This window comes from Diceros bicornis, chromosome 22 (genome assembly GCF_020826845.1).
Source record: "Diceros bicornis minor isolate mBicDic1 chromosome 22, mDicBic1.mat.cur, whole genome shotgun sequence".
In the NCBI taxonomy this organism is placed as follows: domain Eukaryota; kingdom Metazoa; phylum Chordata; class Mammalia; order Perissodactyla; family Rhinocerotidae; genus Diceros; species Diceros bicornis.
In genome coordinates, this window is record NC_080761.1 from 42,846,205 (window position 1) to 42,869,607 (window position 23,403).

Here is a 23,403-nt window from a genome sequence, read left to right on the forward strand (position 1 = left end):
TAAGTACTTTAGTGTTATGTTCTACTTGTTCTATTTTCTGAAGGTCTTGTATGTCTAATCCTGCTGTTTGTTGTTTTTGCTGATTCTTCCTGTTGGACTGTATCATTAAATGTTTAAAAATATTTTTTATCAGAACTCATTTTTAGAGAGGCTTATTTTATTTTTCTGTGTGAATCCTTTGGGTTATGTTTTATGGGAATATCCTTCGAGAGTGGTCCAGGTGCCCCCAGCATAACATAACTGCCATTTTTTATGTTAATTTCTCAGCTCAGTGGTTTCTGGTCCAACCATTACACTAAGGCTGCAGCCCTTCAAGGGTGCTAGTTTTATGTGGGAGTCTCAGTTCCACCTCCCTGCCTTGTATAGGCTAAAGGTAGTATCTCCTCTTTGCATGTGGGCATTTAAACACAAGTTATTAGGTTATGGAAACTGACAACTTCATTACAATACCTCAGTGCAAATATTTCCTTCTTTGTTTCTGGCACTGAGTAATTAACCCCTGCCCCCCTTTTTTTTTCTTTTCAGCTCAGTTATACATAGTAGGATTTTCTTTTTATGAATGATTTCAGGTATGGCCTATCATATTGCTTGAGTCAGAAGTCATCTGTTTTTTGAAAACAAACAAGTCATTGGTTAATGAACAGTAGAGGCAGAACAAGGCTGGAAAGGCCAGGACCATGAGCCTCACTAATCTGATATAATTTGACAGGATTGCACAGGTCAAAAGGCTAGTGGATCAGATCCACAGGGTTCCAGGGGATGGACATAACAAGATGGTAATAGATAGAATCCAAGGAGCCCTCAGGCCCAGAAGATCTCTCAGATCTAGTCAAGAATAGCCCAGGGTAGGGAAAGTAAAGAGAAAGTAGCCTTCTTTACCAGAGGCTTCCTTGCTCCTGATTATGTGTGGGCAAGCCTGGCTTTACAAATATTACCTGCAGGTATACCTCGCTTACATTTAAGGACACAACTCATGGCTGGGATTCTGTAATATCTTCTCATAATCCTTATGCAGAGACTATTTCAGGCAGTTTTCAAACTTTCTAGGAAGAACTTAAAAAAAATTTTAAACTCTTGAAAATACCTAGAAAATGTAGCCTCACTCCCCACTCACCACCTATGGAAAAGTCAAGGCCCTTTTTGTACTTCTCTAATTGGTGGCCAGAGATCTTTTTTGTTGATCTGCAAAGTACATCAGACATGCAAAGGATGAGGCCATCCTTCTTCATGGTATTTTGATTTACAGAAATATTCGAGTGACAAAGCTGTTGTTGACCCACCTCACATCTGAGTTATAGTCCTTTTTTTCTCTTGCCTGCCGGATATTTCTCTCTGTATTCTTTCCATTAATTCAAATTAAATATATCTCAAACAGAGCTCATCATCTCCATCCCCCGTCTCCTGCACATGTGCTCCTTCTTCCAGCTTCCCTTCCTTTTCTTATGATGCTATTTATTTACCCAGATCTCTAAGCCCAAAACATCTCACTTTCCAATACATTCTCCAAGATCTTTTAATTCCTGTATTCTCTATCTCAGGTTTACCATTCCTCAGGTTCTAGTACCATCAGTACTTGATAAATACTGATAATCTGTTCTATACTTATTACCATGCTAGATGAGTGGGGAATGAGAACTGTAAGACATGGTCATTGTCTTTAAAGAACTTAATATCTAGTTGAGAAGACAACTTACATTCACAAAAATAGTGAGCAGTACTAGACAGTATATAATTAAAGGCTAAATTGGGTGGTACAGAGTTTTAAGTGTGAGAAATTGGAGGAAAGAAAGAGATAAAATGAGGGCTTGAATTGTAAGAGAAAACTTAATTATGGAAGTGGGATTTGACCTGGGTCTTGAAACAACATAGATTAGAATTGGATAGGTGTTTAAAGTGGGGAGAAAGCATGGACAATTAGTGAGTATATTGAGCATAAGGTTTTTAGAAAACTTTTGAGGCTCTTGATGTGTTAGGGACTAGTGAGAAATAGGAATTAGGGAGGTGGATGACTGCTTTGATTTTGGCTATAAGACTACCAGAAGAATCTTTCAAAAGTAGCATTTTAATTTTGTTTGTTCCCCAACTCAAAAATCTCTAGAGGCTACCTTTTCCTATTGATTCTGATCCAAACTGCTTTGGTATTCTCAGTTCTCTCTGATCTGCCAGCCTTTCCTCACTGGTACTCATTCTTTCTGTGCCTACAACATGCTTTTTTTGTGTTTTTACTTATGCTTTCTTTTCCTCGTGGGGTGTCTGCCTGATTTCTGTCCATTCCTTCTTCAAGTCTCATTTCAAGACTTACTGCGTCTTGATACCCTCTCTGATGACTCCTGCCCACTGACATAGCTTCTTCCCTGGATTCCTCCTAAAACTATTTTCTGTTGAAAATAGCTCAAAATCTAATCACATTCCTTTTGTTTTCTGATAATTTAGAATTAAATACATTTCTCTTCCTTTGTGATAAGGTGCTAAATTCTTTGAAGAGTTAGATTATGTTTTATATTTTATTGTTCCTCTTAATACTATATACTGCTCTGGGTGTATACTTGATGTTGAATTGATAGCTTTTAAAGAATGGTTTGCTTTTAATTTCAAATACATAAGTATTTGTAACATTAGAGCTGCTTCGTATAATTGTGCCTATTGCCATGACTGGCTCGTGGTGCTGCCCTTAGTAAATGTTAGTGGAATCTAAATTTGTAGTGGATCCCAAGTCAAAGAACATTTTTCTGCTGTTTCATGGAAAGTAGAAAATAGGAGCAAAAGCACTGAATCAAGTTTTCTGTGATACTCTTTCTGCTGTCTTCTCCTTTGAGTCTTTCCTTAATCTGTGTCCTTAAGTATATATTATTCATTTATCTTTGACATCTTTTCACTTACTACCTCATGTAGTTTTTCCTAAATAATTTATGTTTATAAATGGAGATAAATTGTGTGTGTTACTTGAAGCTTAAGAGAAGAGATTGGAGTATTTTAAGAAGATTAATCCTCGTTAAACGCCATCTAATTGATCTGTGTTGGGACTCTTCCTGCCTGAGTTTTAAAATTTTAATAAAATATCTGCAAGTGAAAAAATCATCTGTTATAGTTGGACTTGAACTTAAGAAGACATTTGAATAACCATAAAGCCAGATATTGAAATGAACTAAGAATACTTGGTTTAAGGAAATTGGATCAAGTTAAAAATGACATTTTTGTTGAGCTTTAGTTTTATTTTATCATTTAACAGCTTCTTAAAAAATCTGCAGTGACTTTTAAAGCAAAGACTTAAATTATTATTTTACATAATACAATTATTCTCCTACTTCCTTTAAAAGTTTGTAGGATGATTTGAGAGTGTTTGGTTTATATATATTAACATCCTAATTTTCTGAATGGGGTGTAGTTTCAGCAGAGCTGAGGAACTACAAGAACTGTGGATACCTGGCCTTAGAAATGTTCTAGCATTATTGTACCCTTCTTTGTTTCCGAGAATGGTTCTTCAACAACGTATGTAGCTAATCTGGAATTAATTTCGTGTGTGTGTATGTATGCGTATGTGTAAGAGAGAGAGAGAGACAGAGATGGAGAGAATTTTGTTTCTTTGGTTAACCAAAATAAAGTAGTGAAAAAACAGTTGTGTGAGGCAGGCTGGATCTTCTTCAACAACAGTTTAAATTGGTTTAAATAATTTCTTTTGAGGATAATTTTTGAGGATACCTTATTGAATCTTAACTTCTAGGAATGTTGTTTTTTTCCTAAGTTTCCTTATAGTAAAAGACAGTACTCTTTAAGAACAGATTTTCGTGAGTTGGGATTTTGTTAGGCATTGACTTTTGTATTTGCTTCACAGGTTGTTTGCATTCGCTCCACTTGGAATGCTCTCTCCCCAAAGCTGAGTTGTGACACAAGACCTCTCATTTTGAAGACCCTGAGTGAACTGTTTGCTCTGGTTCCTTCATTAACAGTCAATACAGCTGAATATGAGGTATGCTTTTGGAGCTCAATAAATTATCTGTTTTTACATTGGAAAGACATGTGCTTTACAATAACTTTTGGAAAAAATATTCATAATCTCTTGTTCGCCAAAAATCCTTTAGCACTTTTTGCTCTGAGAATGTGTTAGGCTATCTTTAAGGATGGAGGATATCCATCCTTATCAATTCTGTGTCTTTAAGACTCATTTACATAAAGGATACCAAGTTTTTATTGTGAGAGTATAGTCAAGATTTTAAAAAGTCAATATGTTAAAAATAGTGTTTCTGAAATAACAAAATTCATGAGGCCAACAGTTTAAGTTCATTTTGTTGGTCTTCTAAGTTCTAAAAATGCTACAAAGACTTTCATAAAGCAGGGCAGACCCTCCCAATAGTATAGACATATTGTCATTGTGTTTTACTTCTAGCTTGGGTATAGAGATTTTGTTTTTTAGCTGTTAGTTCACATATTCTATACACATCTATACTCTTCATCTATATCTTCAATGAGGATGATTGTAAAATTAAACTGTCTTAAGACAGGAACGTAATTTTATGAACTACTCAGTATTTGTCATTGTAATGAATTGAAATACTTGGTGGAAGATGCTTTGCTGTAAGATTCATGTATTTCTGCTTAACATTTCCTTTATTATCTCTTCTTCGAGTGAAATGAGAGGGTGCTGAAGTCATTATGTCTCCACCTGTGTAGCCACATTCCCTTTCATGCCCACCTTTTTTCCTTTTCCTTCAAAGAGCAGCAATTGATTTCTACTTGAAGTCTTGGTGAACTTGTAGTTTGATTCGTACTTCACAGACTTTGATAAACTACCCCTCCATAAGATTTCAATTACTGTCCTTTACATGTTTTAGATCACGTGACAACACGGGATTATAGGATAATACTTTTAATCATTCTAAATGCCACATAGTGAATAAAATCAAATTTGTCCTTACTGGCATACAATACCTAGCACTGTGCCTGGCACATGATATGTATTCAGTAAGTAGTTGCTGAATGAATGATGAAGCAATTCAGGATATTGTGAGTTTATTCTCATATCTGGGCTTTTGTTTTTGGGTGTTTAAAAAAGAATCAATTTGAGACTCCTAGAGTATATAGTTCACCAACAGTCTTTTTTGGCTACTATACACCGGTATGTACCCTTATGTTGTCAGGAAGTCTGCTGGGCTAATGATAAGGAGCTAGGATTAAAAACAAAAGTAAGGACATGTTGTGTATATTTATTTCCTGTCTTCAAGGGCTGAACTCATGTACCTTCTTATTGCTTTTACTTTGAGCTATTCAGATTTTATTGCAGGTTAATTTATAAAGTGGTTCATGTGTTGGTTTCTTATGTTTGCTTAACAATGGCTGTGAATTGCCTTTTGGACTATGTATTTTTTTCTTCTTAAGATTTTTTTTTTTTTTTTGGTGAGGAAGATTGGCTCTGAGCTAACATCTGTTGCCAATCTTCCTCTTTTTGCTGAGGAAGATTAGCCCTGAGCTAACATGTGTGCTCATCTTCCTCTATTTTGTATGTGTGACGCCGCCACAGCATGGCTTGATGAGCAGTGCATAGGTCCACGCCCAGGATCCTAACCTGCGAACCCCAGGCTGCCAAAGCGGAGCGTGTGAACCTAACCATTACCCCACCGGGGCAGCCCCTTTTCTTCAGATTTTACATTCTTTTCCACTGGCATCTTATTTTGACTTATATTCATGCTTATATTAATATTAGGGCTCCTCTCTTGTTCAGATAGACTGCTTTAGGGCCATTCCATCCATCAGTTTCCTCCCAGGAAGGGAGATCCCTTCAGTGACCATAGTCCACTTGGAAGCAGAAGTAAAGAAATGTAGAGGGAGACCTCTGTCTGTCTGTCTCTCTTTCTGTCTCTCCCTGTCCCTCTCCTTCTCCCCGTCTCCCCTTCTCTCTCCCTTCTTCTCTTCCTTCCTCCCTCTCTCCTTCCCTCTCTCCCTGTGTGTGTTTAAGTAGTTGGTTTTCTGTTAACTGTTTAAATTTGTTTATAGTTTGTTTGGATGTAAGCCAAAGTTGAATGTAATTTTTCCAAAGCATTTCTTAGGTCATTGCTATCCCCGGTCACCTCAGTGCCTTGCGTTTGACTAAAATGAAGTCCGACCTCTTGAACCTAATCAATAGGCCTTTTAGAATCTGGCCTCACTCTACTTTTCTGCCGTCTGCACTCCAGGAAAACTAAACCACTTGTTGTTTCCTTATCTGCCACCAAACTTTTCTATTTCTTTTCCTTTGTTCATGCTGTTTTTCTTGGTCTAGAATGGCTTTCTATTTCATCTCTAATTTTAAAGTCTATTTTAGGAAATAAAGAATTGGTTTACTTGGTCCCATCCTTTGAGAATTTTTCTGCAAGCAGCAGTCTATTATTCCCAAATGCTTTATCTAAACTAAGAACGTTTATTTCTATTTTATACTACAGGTATATGTACACATATATTATTTTCCCCATTAAACTATAAGCTTATTGAAAATAGAGTCCATGTTTCAATTAGTGTGTTTTCTGAGTTGCTTTGCAAGGTGCTTGGTACATTCCTTAATTGACTCAGAATATATTTATTAAAACTGTACTTAGAGATACTAATAAATAATAATAGATACTATTTTTAAGTACCTCTTATATTCCCAGCACTCTTCTAGTTGCTTTATACCAATTAGTTATAATATCTGATAGGAAGGTAGTATATTTCATTTTATACCTAAAGAATCTGAGGTTTTAAAAGGTCCATCAATTCATTAAACAAATATTTATTGAATATCTGCTACATGCCAGACAAGTAACTTGACCAACAGGGTAGTTCCTAAGTGACAGCTGGTGTCTAAAGCCAGGATTTTCTAGCTCTATAGCCTATTTTTCCATTACACTCTGTTGTCAGGCCCTGTGTTCTGAAAGCTTGCAGGTTGGTAAGGGAGGCAGATGTAAGCAATAATAAATATGACATTTGATGAATACAGTTAATCAAAGGGCTGTGAGAGGGTGGTGGAGTGACCAGCATCTTTGGAGGAATCTAAGCAAATTTTATTTAGTTGGTGCTGTTTTACTAGGATCTTGAAGAATTAATAAATGTTGCTTCCCATTGAAGTTTGGGGAATGGAATATGCAAAAGTAAGGAGGTATAGAAGAACCTTATATGATTTAAAAGGGCAAGAAGTTAGATGCGGCTGAAATGAAAAAGACATTGAGTATTAGAAGATAAATGACTTTTTATGCTCAATTATTTATTAAATATTTGTCATTTGAGGAACTATTCTGGGCTTTATGGTCTAGGCCTTTGAAATGAGAAGGAGAGTCACTGCCCTAAGGAGTGTACAACCTAGTAGGGAGCTAACCACACACCCAGATAATCATACTAAATGCTAAAGTGTGCCGTGTGCCATATGGCCGTTGGAGAAGGGAGAACTGTCCTCTGGGTAGAGGATCAGGAGCAGTGGCATGAAAGAGGGGAGTGACATTTGTACTAGGACTTGAGAGGTCAGTGAGAAATGGTTAGATTTCTGAGTTTAATAATCATAAAATCTCATTCTGTTTAAACTATCCATGTGTGTAAATGATGGGTCTGTTTCTGAGTATTTTCATTTTATGAATGATGGGTAAATACAGATTAAGTCAATAACTAGTGGTGTAATTTTTAAAGTGATTTAATTTTCACCATTTGCTACCTTAGATGGTTTATTCTCAGTTTTATCTTTGTCTTAAAAGTTTATTCTGATGTTTGTTGATTTTTCAGAATTTTAGAGTTCAAGTCCTCAGCTTCCTCTGGACCCACACTCAGAACAAGGTACTATCACAAGGGGTGTCAGTGACACAGAACCAAGCTGGGAAAAGAACTGTGAAATCAGACTCTTAGAATAAAAAATAGAACTCCCTTGAAATGATGGCTTCTTGATTTTAAAACAGCTGTGACTCTTAGTAAGTTTAGGCTTTAAAATTTAATCTCAGCTTATGCCCATTAATATATTTTCACTGTAAAGTGCACTTAATACTTTGTGAAGCTGATGGATGTGAAGAGGGACTGTTGCCGTTGTCTCATAGTGTTATATGGTCCTTCCCCTTTCTGCTGTGCCCCTCCTCCACCAACAAGCATATCAAACAAATAGTTGAAAGGTCCAGCCCGTTTTTTAGATGACATTTCCAATCAAGGAGGTTAGAGGAGAGAGTGTTAGTGATGTTATACCTGACTCATGAGTGAAAGATCTTAGATTCCAAAAGGCTAACATGCCCCGTTAGTAGCTGGAGAATCAGAATCCAAAACCAAGTCTATCAGAATCTAAACCCTGATACTCCTTCCACTAAACTGTGCTACCTCATGGGGCCCTGAGCGATTATGAGTAACTTTATGTTTAGTGTCCAAACTAGGATAAAAATTTAGTGCTGATCTCTCTGCCCAATGCTGTTTTCTCTCTATTTTTAATTGACACAGATTAAGCAAGGCTTGAATACCATTTCCAAAGCACTGATTATGGAACTTTGAGGTTGGTGAGGGAAGATTTTCTTTCTTCTTATAGAGTTGATGTTTAATATATATATATATGTTTCTTTTGTTTTACTTTTACCCTATCTAGGACCCAATTGTAGCAAATGCTGCATATAAATCTCTGTCACATTTTAGTGCGGGAGAGCACACCATTCTCCATCTGCCTGAACAGGTAGGCTTTTCTGCCTTCTCACTGGTATCTCTTTGCTGCTGGATTTTGCAATTTTATTTGTATCTCCCCTCTTAGGAGATTCTTACGTGATGGATCTATATGTAACTCTAGATAAATTGGTCATAAAAGATAAGAATTTATATTCATTATTTGTTTAATCTATAAAAGACTGTAGAGGTCTTAGACTTCACAGATAATGAATTTAAATCTCTTTGAAGAAGATAGAAGACACCTGTGGTTCAAATGAAGTCTCCTCAAGGTGACTGGGTGTATGATTGCATGCTGGTGCCCATGGCTTACTCCAGAAGATCTTTGCCACCGTAGGAACCACTTTGCTCAGTTAGTGTGCGATCTTGGACTTCAAATCCAAGCATGGTCTGCATAGACTGAGATTTATACCACCTGTGCAGCCAAAGATCTTTATTTGTGATACAGAATTGAGATCCCATCTAAAAAAATCTGCTATTTATTAGTTTAGTGTGAAATGATGGATAGGTTAGCTCCAGAGAACGGGATGAAGAAAGTATCACTGTCTTTTAAGGGTAAATACATCGTGTGACATTATCTTAATTTTTAGACTAAACTAAAACCATGCAACCTTTTCTTGTATCTACCTAATATTACCAGCTTTAAATTATTAAGGAGTTAAGTGTCTGATTTCACATTTAGTGTTACTACTAATTCAAATGCATACGAGTGTTTATTGAACGCCTTGAGAGTGTAAGACAGATTTTGTGTTAGAAGTTATATGTAACATTACCCAGAATCTGTCCTTGAGGTCAAATGGCAAGACATTTTGGTGTGAATTTCTTGGGATTCTCAGGCATTAAAATGGGTTGGCTTTTTCTTCTAGATTGAGTTGATACAGAGATTAGATGCCAGTAGGAACCATGAAACTTCTGTTTATTGAATTGAATTGGAGTCACCATGAAGATAGGCTCTTGTAAAACCAAATTCTAAGTAAGGCAGGATTTCCCATGTTATTGAGGATTCAAAGACAGATTGGCTGGTTTGTCATGCAGTTATCACAAAAGAAAACCTGAAGAAAAGGTGTCCTATGACTCATAAAATTTAAAAAATGGGACTTCAGACCGTACTATGGAGACTAGCAATACCCATAGCTTCTTTAAAATAAAAAGCAAGAAACAAAAGAAAAAAAAAGCTACATGTAAATTTGATGTGCAAATTCCTACCATAGATTAGCTGCAGCATCTGGAAAGATACTTTTATTATTATTATTTTTGATAAGAAATTGCTAATTTAGATCGCAGCATAAAAATTACCTTTATCTTAAGCTATTATTCCTGAAATATTCCAACTGGAATAACAGCTTTTATTAAATAAAGCCCATGTACTCTTGACTGTTTTATCTCTACCTCTTTAAATATTGATATGTTTATCTTTTTTCCTACTTTAGAATTATATTCAGTTTATGATTATGTTAAAGTTTATACTCAGGTAAGTGCTATATTCAGTCAAATATTAGATACTTTCTTAATCTAACTCTTCTATACCTTCTGATCCCTGAATAGCCATAAATAGCTCTTTATACCTTCCAACATAAGGGGTAGTGATGTATTTAGAGTTGAGGTTTCTATGTATGCGTGGATTTCCGCCATCAGAGTGTGAGGAGCTATAAAGGAAAACTCTAAGGCTTATCCTTTTTAAGCCATGCTTTTCAACACTTTTTTCTGCTCTAACCCCTTCTGGGATATAACTTCCAAAAGTAACAGTGTTCACTATTGTGGATATTCTCAACGGGGATTAAGATGAGGGGACATAAGTGGTTTAAAAGAGTCTGCCTCCGACCCCCAGCATCTGATATAGAGGACCTGCGTTCTCATGGCACCATGCATTCTTCTTCATGGTGCAAGACTGCACCATGCATTCTTCTTCATGGTGCAAGACTGCACCATGCATTCTTCTTCTTCTTTTTATTGATTACTGATTTTCAGTTTGGCTGTTTGAATACCTAAGGACTGGAAGTCCAGAAAGTGGTGAATGTGTTCATATCCCAAGCGAGTCCCCAAAGGCTAAGGATACAGCTGAGTCAGCTCCCTACTTCTGTTTTGTAGATGATGGCAGTGATGTGAAGCTGAGGCTCATTTTCTATAAAAGCATATTTTCAGTTGTTTCAAAAGACCCTGCCAAGTAGGGACTTCTATAATGTAGAAACTAAGATTCTTTGTTGTCAGAGATTACTCACTCTGCGCCAAGGGTAATTTGGTTTACTCACAAAACTGAAGGTTACCTGTATACCTTTTCAGTGAAAGTATGTCCATATTCTCTCTTTCCACTTGTGGAAACGTGTGAAATAATCTTTTAAGTTAGCACACTGTGAATTTCAAGCAGAAATTTAAAAAAAAAAGGTATAATGCATCCTTATCAACCTGGCTACTTTTGTGGATTATAATTCAGCCACTTTTGTAAGTACTGCTCTTCTTTAAATTTTCTAAAGAAAGATTTCTTGTTGATTGATGACCATCAATTTAAACTGTGAAGCTTGTTGAAAGCTAACAGGCTGGAGGAACAAGAGGAGTAAGAGGAGTGGTAGACATCAGAAGGAAGATTAGGGTTGAATGAAACAGTACATCTAAGATGAGATGGAAAATGTCAATGGATAGTAGGGCTGAAAGAGACACCATGAGAATTAGGGATTTCAAGCTTTCTTGCCATTGGTTTGTTATTAGGAAGTTCTGTGGGATTAGAGGTGATAGATACTTAATACTCGCATTGGTTTAATAATCACTTATTGGATGTAGACTAAGGAGTAGGCCCTGTTTTATGAGCTAGGAATGTTGAATGAATGTGTATGTTTTGTTGGTTTATAAGAATATCATTGTTAATTATTTGAAACATGCAAATCAAACGTTGGTTCAGAAATTTGGGGGGCTTCATTGAGGACCTGTTGATTAAAATTAAAAAATAGACATGAATTATTTTTCCCTTTTAGTTTGTATTTCTTCTGTTCTTTTTAACTATTTATCCTTCTCCTTTGCCTTCTTTAGTGCCAAAAATAAAAAAACCCAAAAACAAACAAAATCAGAAAAACCATAGCGAATTGTTTTTCTGGTAAAATAATCAGTAATAGATAAACATTTAGGTAGAAGATTGACTCTTCTCTCTGACCCGGGTTCATTAAAAAGTGTTTAGCTGTTTAAAAATTAAACTTTTTATTATAGCGATCTTAAGATAGATTGTGTTGTTGATTTCTGGAGTTAATTTTAGAAGTGTATAATATAAAAGAACTCATTATGCATCCTGGGTTGGTATTAATATGGTGTAACCTGTTTGGCTTTGATTTAAGTGAATGTCACTGCATTCATCAGAAGCTGTTTCTCTTTTTAAATGAATTTATGCAGATACTTAATGTGTTCCAAATAAAATCCTCTGTTTATGCACAAACTCCTGGATTTTCATAGGTTACACACACAGAAAGATGGTTGAAAGGTTATCTGGCTCAGAACCCATAGTGAGGCATTTTGTAGGATAAGCTTTCCAATATTCAATTTGAAGCAGATTTAAAAAGTAATTTATCATTTTATATTTGACTCTCCATTTAAGTTTCTTCAACAAAGCTTAGCTGTAATTGGAAGGGCTTAGTTGTTGTGTGTGTATGTGTGTTTTAAATATTTATGCAGTTTTCCTGGGTGTTTTAACAGCTAATGTAATATAATTGCCAAAATTTTATAACTTTAACAAGTATTTTTTTATATGACTTCTCTTGATTTTCCTTAGTTGTTCTCACATTGATCTTACTCACTTGTTCACACAAAGGGAGAAGTCTGGGGCTAGCATAGGGAAGCTGGAAAAAATACTTCTCTAAGAGGTGAGAAGAGGAGGAGAGAAATGTACTGGAACCAAGTTCTAACAATAAGTGCCAATTTATTCAGGAGAATCAACTCACCTTTGAAGAAAAAAAATTGAAGGATAGATACCATTATAAAATTGGAGGATGCCATTAAAAGTAGGCAGAGTATATCATCTATACTTAAAGTACAGTATCTCTGTAGTCTTTTTGTTAAAATATATGCATATGTAAGATGCAGACATATGCTGTTTACCACATAGCAGATAAATTAATATAGGCATCCAGTTATATGAATGTGAAATTAGACAACTTAAGATGGACAAGTGGATCAATTTTTTTTAATCTGTAGTAGGTCCTTATTTATTGGCTCTCAGAAATATTGATGGCCTGGGTGCTGTGACTCATTTTAAGTAATTGACCTAGCAGAAAGACTGGATAGGATAAAATACGTGCAAAAATGATCGTATCCCTTTTATACTAAATAATTCTGGAATTGGGAGCATTTGGTCATTTGGCATAGTTCATATACCAGTTTAAGGTCCCTCTGAAGATGGTGGCAGCTTCCACTTCCACTTCTCGTGCTTCTGCTTGCTCCTCCTCCTCCTCCAGTCCTCCTCTCCCATTTCATCTCCTCTCTCGTAGCTTTTCTTCCTTCCTCCCTCCCTCCCTCCCTTTTCCCTTTCTTTTTAAACAGCTTTATTGAGATTTAATTCTCAATCCGTGTAGCTCACCTATTTAAAGTGCATAATTCAGTGGTTTTAGTATATTCATAGAATTGTGCAGCTAATCACAGAACAACTACAATTTAATTTTAGGACATTTTATTAGCAATCTCCATTACCCCTCTCCCCTCCCCGAGTCCTAAGCAACCAATTTAATCTACTTTCTATCTCTATAAATTTGCCTGTTCTGAACCTTTCTTATAGTGAAATCATATAGTATGTGGTCTTTGTGACTGGCTTCCTTCACTTAGCGTAATGTTTTCAAGGTTCATTCATTCATCAGTTGATGGATGTTTGAGTTGCTTCCATTCTTTGGCTATTATGAATAATGGCATTCACATTCGTGAACATTCGTGTGCAAGTTGTTATGTGATTGTATATTTTCTTTTTTATTTTATTTTATTTATCTATTTTTTGTGAGGAAGATCAGCCCTGAGCTAACATCCATGCTAATCCTCTTCTTTTTGCTGTGGAAGACCAGCTCTGAGCTAACATCTATTGCCAATCCTCCTCCTTTTTTCCCCCAAAGCCCCAGTAGATAGTTGTATGTTATAGTTGCACATCCTTCTAGTTGCTGTATGTGGGACCCGGCCTCAGCATGGCCGGAGAAGCGGTGCGTCTCTGCGTGCCCGGGATCCGAACCCAGGCCGCCAGCAGCGGAGCGCGCGCACTTAACCGCTAAGCCACGGGGCCGGCCTGATTGTATATTTTCATTACTCTTAGTTAAATACCTAGGAGTGGAATTGCTGGGTCACATGGTACCTCTGTGTTTAACTTTTTGAGAAACTGCCAAACTGTTTTCCAAAGGGGCTGTACCATTTTACATTCCCACCAGCAGTGTATGAGCGTTCTGATTTTTCCACATCCTCATCATCCCTCTGAGTTTTCATATTGGCTTAAGTGTTTACCTCTGCCCTCCACCTCCTCAAGTCTCCTATCACTTGTGACTATGATGCATGTCAGAGCTTCCCAGTGCTCTCATGCACTGCTGTGGTAACTGGTGTTACCGATGTAGTCTCCAGTTTCCAGTAAGCACTGTTGTCTGTTTCCCCCAATATGCTGTTCAAATGTTATTTTCAGTTTGTACTAGGATGTGTAAAAAGTCAGGAAGCAAGGCACATGGACCCAGAACTAACTCCTTTTTTGGAACTTTTTAGACAACTAGGACTAGGTAGAATCTCTAGATAACTTTTGATGATACTGAACCTGGCAAATTCCAAGTATGTACGCATACCAGAGGCACTTGGAAAACCCCGCTTGTCAGAATCAAAAGGTTTGCAAACATGCCAGCGTTTCTCTGGTATGCACTGATATCAACAAATGCTGTCATGCCCTATGTGGAGCACACGTTATCATTATCTCTGGAATTATAGCTGGCTCAGTCCTCGGAGTATTAGGTACTCAATATTGAATCAGAATTAATCTTATCTTGGAAAGTGCTCAGGTAGTCAGGTTGCTTTCACTCCTTCACTAGTGAAGAGAACACTAGTTATGGTTGAAAGGCTTCATTGGAGTTAAGGTTATTAGACTTAAGAGAAGTGTTTCCTCTATTTTCTTTATCCCCCTGCAAGAATCCTGATTCAATGCAGTTCCTAAATGGAACAGTGCTTTGGGGACCTATGAAGAAGGCAGTCTGCAGGAATTGTTAATTATTTCTAAAAATAACTCCAGGAGACAGGCTAATGGTAATGACTGGGTTCTGGCACTTTATGGTTATAGCAACCACTTTTATATATTTTGATTTCCTCCCTTAATGCTTAATTATCTCCATGTGGGCATTATGATGGTGTGTCATTGAAAGTATTAAAAATTTAATTAATTGCTTGACAGTTATATCTTGTGGGAACTACAATAGTGGTAATCTTTTTACATTTTTTATTTTTGGTTCAAACAAACCTAGCTAATCACAGAGCAACCACAAATTCTTCAAATTGCAAATTAGATACAGTAAAGTATAGCTACCAATTACAGATTTTAGTGTTTTTATATTTTATAGCCACAAACTTCCGAGTCTAAAAAAAAAGGTCAACCAAAGCATTCTGGCCTTTTCTGATCTCTACTATATATTCTGGAAGATTTTAAGCTTCGTCATAGAGATATGGCTGGAATCACAAATTTAAAAAAAAAGTATTCAGACAAGGCCAATATTTAATTATAAACCATAGAAGGTCAATATATTGAATGTGTCAGTGTTTGCATTTTATTGTTAGATGGTGTAAAATTTTATTAGTTTTCTGTAATAATCATTGCTTATGTTGGCTTATAGTGATTTTTTTTACTGTTACCATGAGTTCTTTACATGGATCTTGGATTGTATCTAATGAGATGATTAGAATTTACCATTTAGTTATTCTGAAAATGAATAAGTTTTTTAAAATTAATTTTAATGGTCTTTTGACATTATGGAGCAATGAGTCTAACTCAATTTTTAAATCTTAACATAAAAAGGACAAAGAAAAGATTTTACATAATGTTTTAGTATCACCTTCTCTATCATTTCAGGTGAGACCAGAAATCCCTATCCCTGATGAGCTAGATGAAGATGAAGATGATGAGGGTGACGAAAAGGAAGTGGATCTTTCAGTTCCTGGCTTTTGCTATCTCAAACTGTTGTCACTCACTGCTCCTTTGGTTTTACCAGGTGACTCCTATTTAGTGGCAGAGAAGCTGGCACTGTTCAGTGATTTTACCTGTCTGATTGTGTTTTTTTGTGATAGGTACATATTTTAGCTTACTTTAATCTTAAGTACTTATTTTCTATCTGAAATGCAAAACACACCCATCTGTTCTATAGGGACTCCTTGAGGCAGTATGGTGTTCAAAACACACCAAAAAATGTTAGACTCAAATAAAATTGAACTGGAAAACTAGTTTAAACAACCATTTTCACTGAAAAATTAAAATTCATTTCAAAAGCTAAATTTATTCTGCAAGATAAATTTGCAGTGGGACCTTTTTAAGTCACCGGTTCAGAAAATGGTTCTTCATTATATAAGCTAAGTGAAAAGATCATTAGAATCTTCAGAGATTTACTGGGTAGTTTCATCATTATACATTTATTGTTTCTATAGAATTACTCCAAAGATAGTACCAATATTCAAGGGATATAAATTAGTGCTCTTTAAAAAATGATCAAATTATATGATCATTCAGTTTTGATATAAAGCTGATAGGACCTTGACATTTAAAAAAATTATTCTAATGCTTACATGTGATAATCATTCTATATGGGTGTTGTGTTTGGAAATACTCACCTGACTCTATTATTTTATGCCCTACCGAAGAAATAGTGGGTGGTTCCATCTGAGAAATTTGTTTGATTGTGGACTGTGATTGGGAATTTACATTATTTTATTTTAAATTTCATTTTCCAATTATTAAAAAATTTCCCCAAGTGAGTCATTGTGATTAAGTAGCTTTTCAGTATTAGCCAACATTTTGCCGAGTGTGCATCTATTACCTTGTTCTGTCCCAATTCTACCTTGAATGTTCATGGATGTAAAAAATTAATTTCAATAAACACAAGAAATGTCATCTTATCTTCTCAATCACAATCTCACTAGCCTGTAATGTTGGAAGCTTTTTTTTTATTTCATCCCACATGGAGATTCCTGAGGAATTCAGCCAAATATATACTATTTATTTCTAGACAAAACTCCTGTCCTAAATCCCTGCCTCCCTTCATTAGAGAAAACTGAATGGCACAACTTAGACAAAGAGTTCACCTTTTCATTTCTCCTGTTGTCAAGAATAGGCCTTGAAAACTTGTTCCCTGTTTCTTTCTTCTGTTCTTCCCATTTCCTACCTCAAGGCTCGTCAAAGTCCAGGACCTCCCCTGCAGTTAAAGTGAGTCCAAGGAAGGAAAAAGCTTTAGTTATTCCAAGTTCCTCCTGTGTCCTAAGATAGCCTTAGAGTTAAAAGTCCTGCTGGGCTTTTTAAATAATGTTGTTCCCTCTTGCATGGAGCCCTCACCTCAGTCTTGTGGTGTTAGAAGAAGGGAGGAAGGATATTTGTTGTGAAGGTATGATGTTTCTATCCTCTCAGTACGTGCAGTGCTATGGTGGCCATTCGCTGGCTTTTCCACATTGTTGGTACTTGATGGTTACTAGCACCTTTCCCTGAGAAAGAAGGCGGGCATTTGAAATCAACAACTATCTGTTTGAGAAAATTAAATAATTAGAGTCAGGTGGGTGGTTTAGACGCTCTCGTGTCTGGGAAACTACATCACCATGGGCAAAGGTCTTCATTTTTCTGTGCCCCACTTTTCCTGCTATTGGAGAACTCAAAAAACACCAGGAAAAAGGCACCAGCCTTAGGAATAGATACCCTGAAAGGTACATGATGGATGATACATATTAGGTCTCTAGATGCTGCAGGTAAAAAACTAGATTGCAATGAATGTAAGTGAATCCTGGCCCTTTTCTCCTCTTAATCCTTTTCAAGTGAACACAAAAGCAGCTGCAAAGTAAATCCAGTAATTTGCATTATTTTAAATAGAGATGTTACTGGTATTGATTTAAATTTTTTTTTAATTTTGAAATAATTTTACACTTACAAGAAGTTGCAAAAACAGTTTAGAGGGTTCCTGTGTACTTTTTACCCAGGTGCTCCCATCAATAACATCTCACATAACCTTAGTTCATTATTAAAACCAGCAAATTCACATTGGTACACTACTATAAACTATAGACCTATTTGAATTTCACCAGTTTTTGTCATACAGTATGTAAACTTTTGGGATTAGCTTTTTTTTCACTCAGCATAATGTCTTTGAGATCCATCCAAATAGTTGCCTGTATCAATTATTTTTTCTTTTTTATTGCTGAGTAGTATTCTACTGTAGGATGTACCACAGTTTATTTATCCACTCACCTGTTGAAGGACATTTGGGTTGTTTTAAAAATTTTTATCTAACACTCTGTGTCCTACAAATTTTCAGCCTTTTTCAAATTCTCACCTGGTCATCTGTAGGGAGGAGACTAGGGCAAGGCTCAAAGACAATGGAAAAAAATCCTAGTTACTAGCTTACTGACTGGGGGAAGATGGTGCTCTATATATCAGTCTTACCCTCCTTTAAACTATTCTCAGGGCTGGAGTTATTTGAGAATCCTTAGTTCTCTGAAGAGCTTGATGAGTAGACAAATTTCCATTCCTATTAATCTATGTGTACTTGTCTCTTGACATGTATGAGCTTTTGCCAGAACAGGATCCCTTCTGAGAAAGCGTGAAATTACCTTCTCTCACCAAAGCTCCTCTATCCTCACAAACATGACTCTCAGCTACCTTCTGAAAAGTCTATACTCCTACTTAGCTTGAAGCAGTCATACGTGTGCATGTGTGTGCAGGAATCGGGGTATATGGCCCTGCAATTGGATTTTCCTCATTTTTCATTTAGATGACATATTGATCAGGGTCTTGACAAGAAAGGCACATTTAGGTGGAGTCATTGAGAGTTTAATAAAGGAACTATATACAGTTGTGTTGTCAAGGTTAAAGGACATTCACAAGCAATGGTGAATCATCCCACAGTGGTTAATGTTCGTCAGCCTGAAGAGGTAAGGGGAGACAGGAGAATAAGAGAAGCATCTGTGTCATAACTAGGACTGCCTAAGGGGAGCCAGAGGCTTCGGAAGAGGGATGCAGGCAACCTGTAGCAATCCTGCAGGAGGTTATCTGGGGATACATGCCCTGACCTCGCTTTCCACCCTCTCATCTCTTCCTCGTGTCTCCCACTGGTGAAGCCAGCTGGAAGCCAGAGGACAAGGGAGCCTGTCGACATAGTTGTTAAAGGTTATGCTCCCAGGACACAGAGCAGAGTTCAGAGGGTAGAGGGTGGATCTGGAGGAGTAAATAGACAACATCTCACACAGGTGTTCTCTGGTCTTTGAGTGGAGAAGCTTCATGCGTCTAGGAAGGTTCTATATAGGAATGACCCAGCTGGGCACATAACAGATGCTCCAGTGAGCACTTGCTGCCTTTGATTTAATCATGGTCATTTAAAAGAGACTGAGATCTATTCGGGATGAAGTTCCGGTTTAGTTAGGTGGACCCTTGCTTTTTGTTCCTATAATAAGAGACACATGCAGTGGTTTACTTTTTTGTTTTCCATACAGTTTGTTTAGCTTTAATGTTTTCATTGTTTTTGTTTCTGCTTTGGGCAACCTCTAGTGGTCCTTAGGAAAATAACACTTGTATATGAACCTGTAGTCTTATCAAGTATTTTGTTTGGGTAACCTATTGTCTTCTGATCCCACATTTCCATGTTACCTTATAATAAGTAAAAATGTCAAGCAGTAAAGATCTTGGCTTAATCAGAAGAAACACAAGCAAAGAAATATTGAACTAATAGTCTGTTTTTTAATAACTGTACTGATATTGCTACAGAATGATGGATAGTCATAAAAGGCATCTCTGAAAACACCTAAATGACAAGGAGCTGGTCACGTGGAAATCTGGGACTAGTGTGTTCCAGGTGGAAGGAATAGCAAGTGCAGTGGCCTGGACTTAGATATGAACTTTGTGTTATTGAGGAATGGGAAAAAAGGCAATATGGAAGTGTGCCTTTAACATAGCTAGCAAGGAGGGCGGGTGGTAGAGATGACATTAGAGGGAGAGTCAGGGGCTATATCATTGTGAGAAGTTTTAACGTTATTCTATGTACAGTGAAAAACCATTGGAAGATGTTAGAGGAATGACATAAAATTCTGGCTTCTGGGTAGAGGATGGTTTGCAGTGGTGGTCATTAGGAGAAGACACCAAGAAACTAGTTTTTAGGTTCATCTAGGTGAGGAAGAGAGAAGATAATGATGGGACAAGTAACAGTGAAAATGAAGAGAAATGGATGGCTTTGGGAATATATTTTTGAAAATAGACCTAGAAAGACTTGCTAATGGATTACATATATAAGTATGGGAAAGAGAAGAATTAGGAATAAGTTTTTAAACTTGAGTAAATGGGTGCCAAGTTCTGACTTGGGGAAGAGTAAGAAAGAGATGGGAATCAAGAGTTCTCTTTTTGCTTTGTGAAGTTTGGCCTGAAATATAGTTAAGTTGTTATATATGTGTGAGTTAAGTATGAGTGTTTCCATTCTAGCATACCGTATTTACTCTACTTTTGATCTCCTTTTATCTCCTTCAGCTTTGGAGGAATTTTTTACATCACTTGTGAAGCAAGAAATGGTGAATATGCCCCGTGGGATATATCACTCTGCATTAAAAGGAGGTGCCCGCTCAGACCAAGGAAAGACTGTAGCAGGAATCCCCAATTTTATATTGAAAATGTATGAAACAAACAAGCAACCAGGGTTGAAACCTGGCCTTGCAGGTGAGCACAGTACCCGGTATCAAGGTACAGGTTTTTCCTGTAATGATTTAATTTCCACTTCCAAGTAGGATGTAATAGATCATGGCAGGGCATTGCTGCTGCTGCTGCTGAGCTAATATCTAGACACACCTGGATAAATGGCAAAAATAAATCACATTTTAAAGGCATCAGAGAACTATAGAAGCAAAGATGAATAAATGGACTAAAATTCCAGAATAGGGAGAACAGTTTAGGACTGTTTCTCTTCCTCCCCTCTCCCTGCCCCTTAGGGGATATTCACAGATTTTGGTTGTGGGCTAGGATTGGGGCTTGGCTCAGGAAGAGGCCCGTTGGAGGATAGAGAAACCAGTGGAGCTTTTAGTAGTTCCATGGGACTAGGATGATGTGATGGTTAATTTTATGCATCAACATGAGTGACCTAAGGGATGCCCAGATAGCTGGTAAAACATTATTTCTGGGTGTGTCTGTATGTGTCCAGAAGAGATTAGCATTTGAATTAGTAAACTGAGTAAAGAAGATCCCCCTCACCAATGTGGGTGGGCAACATCTAATACTTAGAGGGCCTGAATAGAACAAAGAGGCGTAGGAAGGGCAAATTTGCTCTCTTTACTTGAGCTGGAACATCCATCTTCTCCTGCCCTTGGACATTAGCACTCCTGGTTCTTGGGCTTTTGCACTTATTCTGAATTATACCACTGGCTTTCCCAGTTCTCCAGCTTGCAGACAGCAGATTGTGGGACTTCTCAGCCTCCCTAATCTTGCAAGCCAATTCTTATAATAAATCTTCTCTATATTATATATACCTATATATATGTATCCTGTTGGTTCTGTTTCTCTGAAGACTCTCACTAACACAGGTGACAAATTGGAGATTTTCCTCATAAGACATTTGCTGAATTTTGAGTTTGCACAGAAAGTTAAAGAACTAGGCTGATGCTTCTGAAAGGCAAAGTGAAATCTTCAGTCTTGAGGTGCTTAGCAAACAAAGACTGTCTAGGAGAATGGGCCTGAAAACAAAGGACGCGAGTAGTGAATTGACATATAGCTCTTTTTACCTGGGTGCGCTTACTAATTCTGGCCTCAGCTGGAGGCTGACATTCCGGATTGACCTTAGCAAGCGGCTGGTGCGGGAGACGGAGAAACCAATAGAGATCTTGCCATTCATGTGGTGGCTGAGTGACAAAAGTGGGGACTTGAGGGACCTCAGACACACAGCCTGTGTCTCCCTCAACATATTTGCCAAACTTTGAAGCTTTGTGGGATGGGAGAGTTAAAGAGGTAAACTGAAAACCTCTGAGGACAGATCTAAATCTCCTATAATCTTTCCATATTGAGAGTCAAAGACCAATTAGACTGTTAGTTGAAAATCTTGGGGGAGGCATGCCCTAGGAACAGTGTTGAACCAAAGGTAGACTGAGATTTACTGAAACTATAATCAGGCCTAACCCAGTCCAATCCCTGATTTGATTGAGATGATCAGTCCTTCAACTCTATCTGCCTAACAGAGGAGAGGAGTTTAACATCATTTAGAATTTCTGTCGTTCTTTCATATACCATCCAGTATACAGTGAAAAAGTACTAGACATATGAAAAAGGAAGAAACTAGAAATGAAATGGACATTTCATGGAGATAAAGAAGTCACTCCATTTAGAAAATATCATAATTCTAATCAGTGTATATGAAATAGCATAGCTTCAAAATATATGACAAAAATTAGCAGAACTAAAAGGCAAAATAGATAAACCCGCAATGGAGTGAGAAACTTTAAAACACCTTTTTCAATAGCTTGACAAACAAGCAGACAAAAAGATCAGTAAATTTGCAAAATATCTGAACAATACTGTGAACAAACTTTAATTGATTTATAGAACATTGTACCTTACAGTGATGGAATTCTTATGCTTTTTAACTGTACATGGGACACTTGCCAAAATGACTATATGATGGACCATAAACTTCAACAAATTTCAAAATATTAAAGTCGTTTAGAGTCTGTCCTCTGACAACAATGAGATTAAGCTAAAAATAAAGAACAAAAAGATAACTAGAATGTCTCCAGTAGCCTGGGAATTGAACAATGCACTTATAAATAATCCATGGATCAGAGAAAAAATAAAAATGGAAATCAGAAAATATTTGGAACTGAATGATAATGAAAATAAGCCATATCACAACTTGTGGGATGTAGCTAAAACAGTGTTAGAGGGAAATTTACACCTTCAGTGCATATATTAGAAAAGAAGAAAGGAAAACAATCATGATTTAAGCTTCCATCTCAAGAAGCTTGGAAAAGAACAGCAAATTAAACTTAGAGAAAGAATAAAGGAAGGAATAATAAAGATAATAAAAATAAATACAATGGAAAACATATAAAATAAATATATATATATATAAAGCAAAGCCAAAAGTCGATTGTTTGAGAAGTTTAACAAAATTGATAAAGCCATTTTAAGTCTGGACAATAAGCTATAGAAATATAGATCACCTATATCAGGAACAATGAAGGAGACACCACTTCAGACTTTACAGCATTCAAGAAGATAATAATATTCTAAAGAGCTTTTGGCCAATAAATTTTATAGTTTGGATGAGATATAGAAATTCATTAAAATATAAAAGTGCAAAACTGACAGAAGGAGAAATAGACTACGTGAATAGTTTGATATGTATTAAAGAAATCGAATCTGTAACAACCTTCCCAAAAAGAAAACCCTAGGTGTAGAGTTTCCTTAGTGTATTCTTCCAAAAATTTAGGGGAGAAATAACAATGGTCTTTCATAAACTCTAAAAGAGAATAGCAAAAAAGGAACACTCTTGATGAGATCAGCGTAATCTTGATACCAAGTACAAGAAGAGAATATTACAAACCAGTCTCTTCCGTGAACATAGTTGTAAAAATCCCCCAAAA

General features: G+C 36.7%; 1 protein-coding gene across 1 annotated transcript in view; it reads left to right on the forward strand.

The window, feature by feature from the left end:
• FOCAD (focadhesin) overlaps positions 1-23,403 on the forward strand; it is a 269,185-nt gene that overhangs the window by 153,805 nt on the left and 91,977 nt on the right. The window contains exons 16-20 of the mRNA XM_058565883.1: positions 3,833-3,967; positions 7,720-7,770; positions 8,555-8,638; positions 15,674-15,812; positions 20,309-20,494. Coding sequence (XP_058421866.1) covers positions 3,833-3,967; positions 7,720-7,770; positions 8,555-8,638; positions 15,674-15,812; positions 20,309-20,494 — 595 coding nt within the window. The remainder of the gene's footprint in view (positions 1-3,832; positions 3,968-7,719; positions 7,771-8,554; positions 8,639-15,673; positions 15,813-20,308; positions 20,495-23,403) is intronic.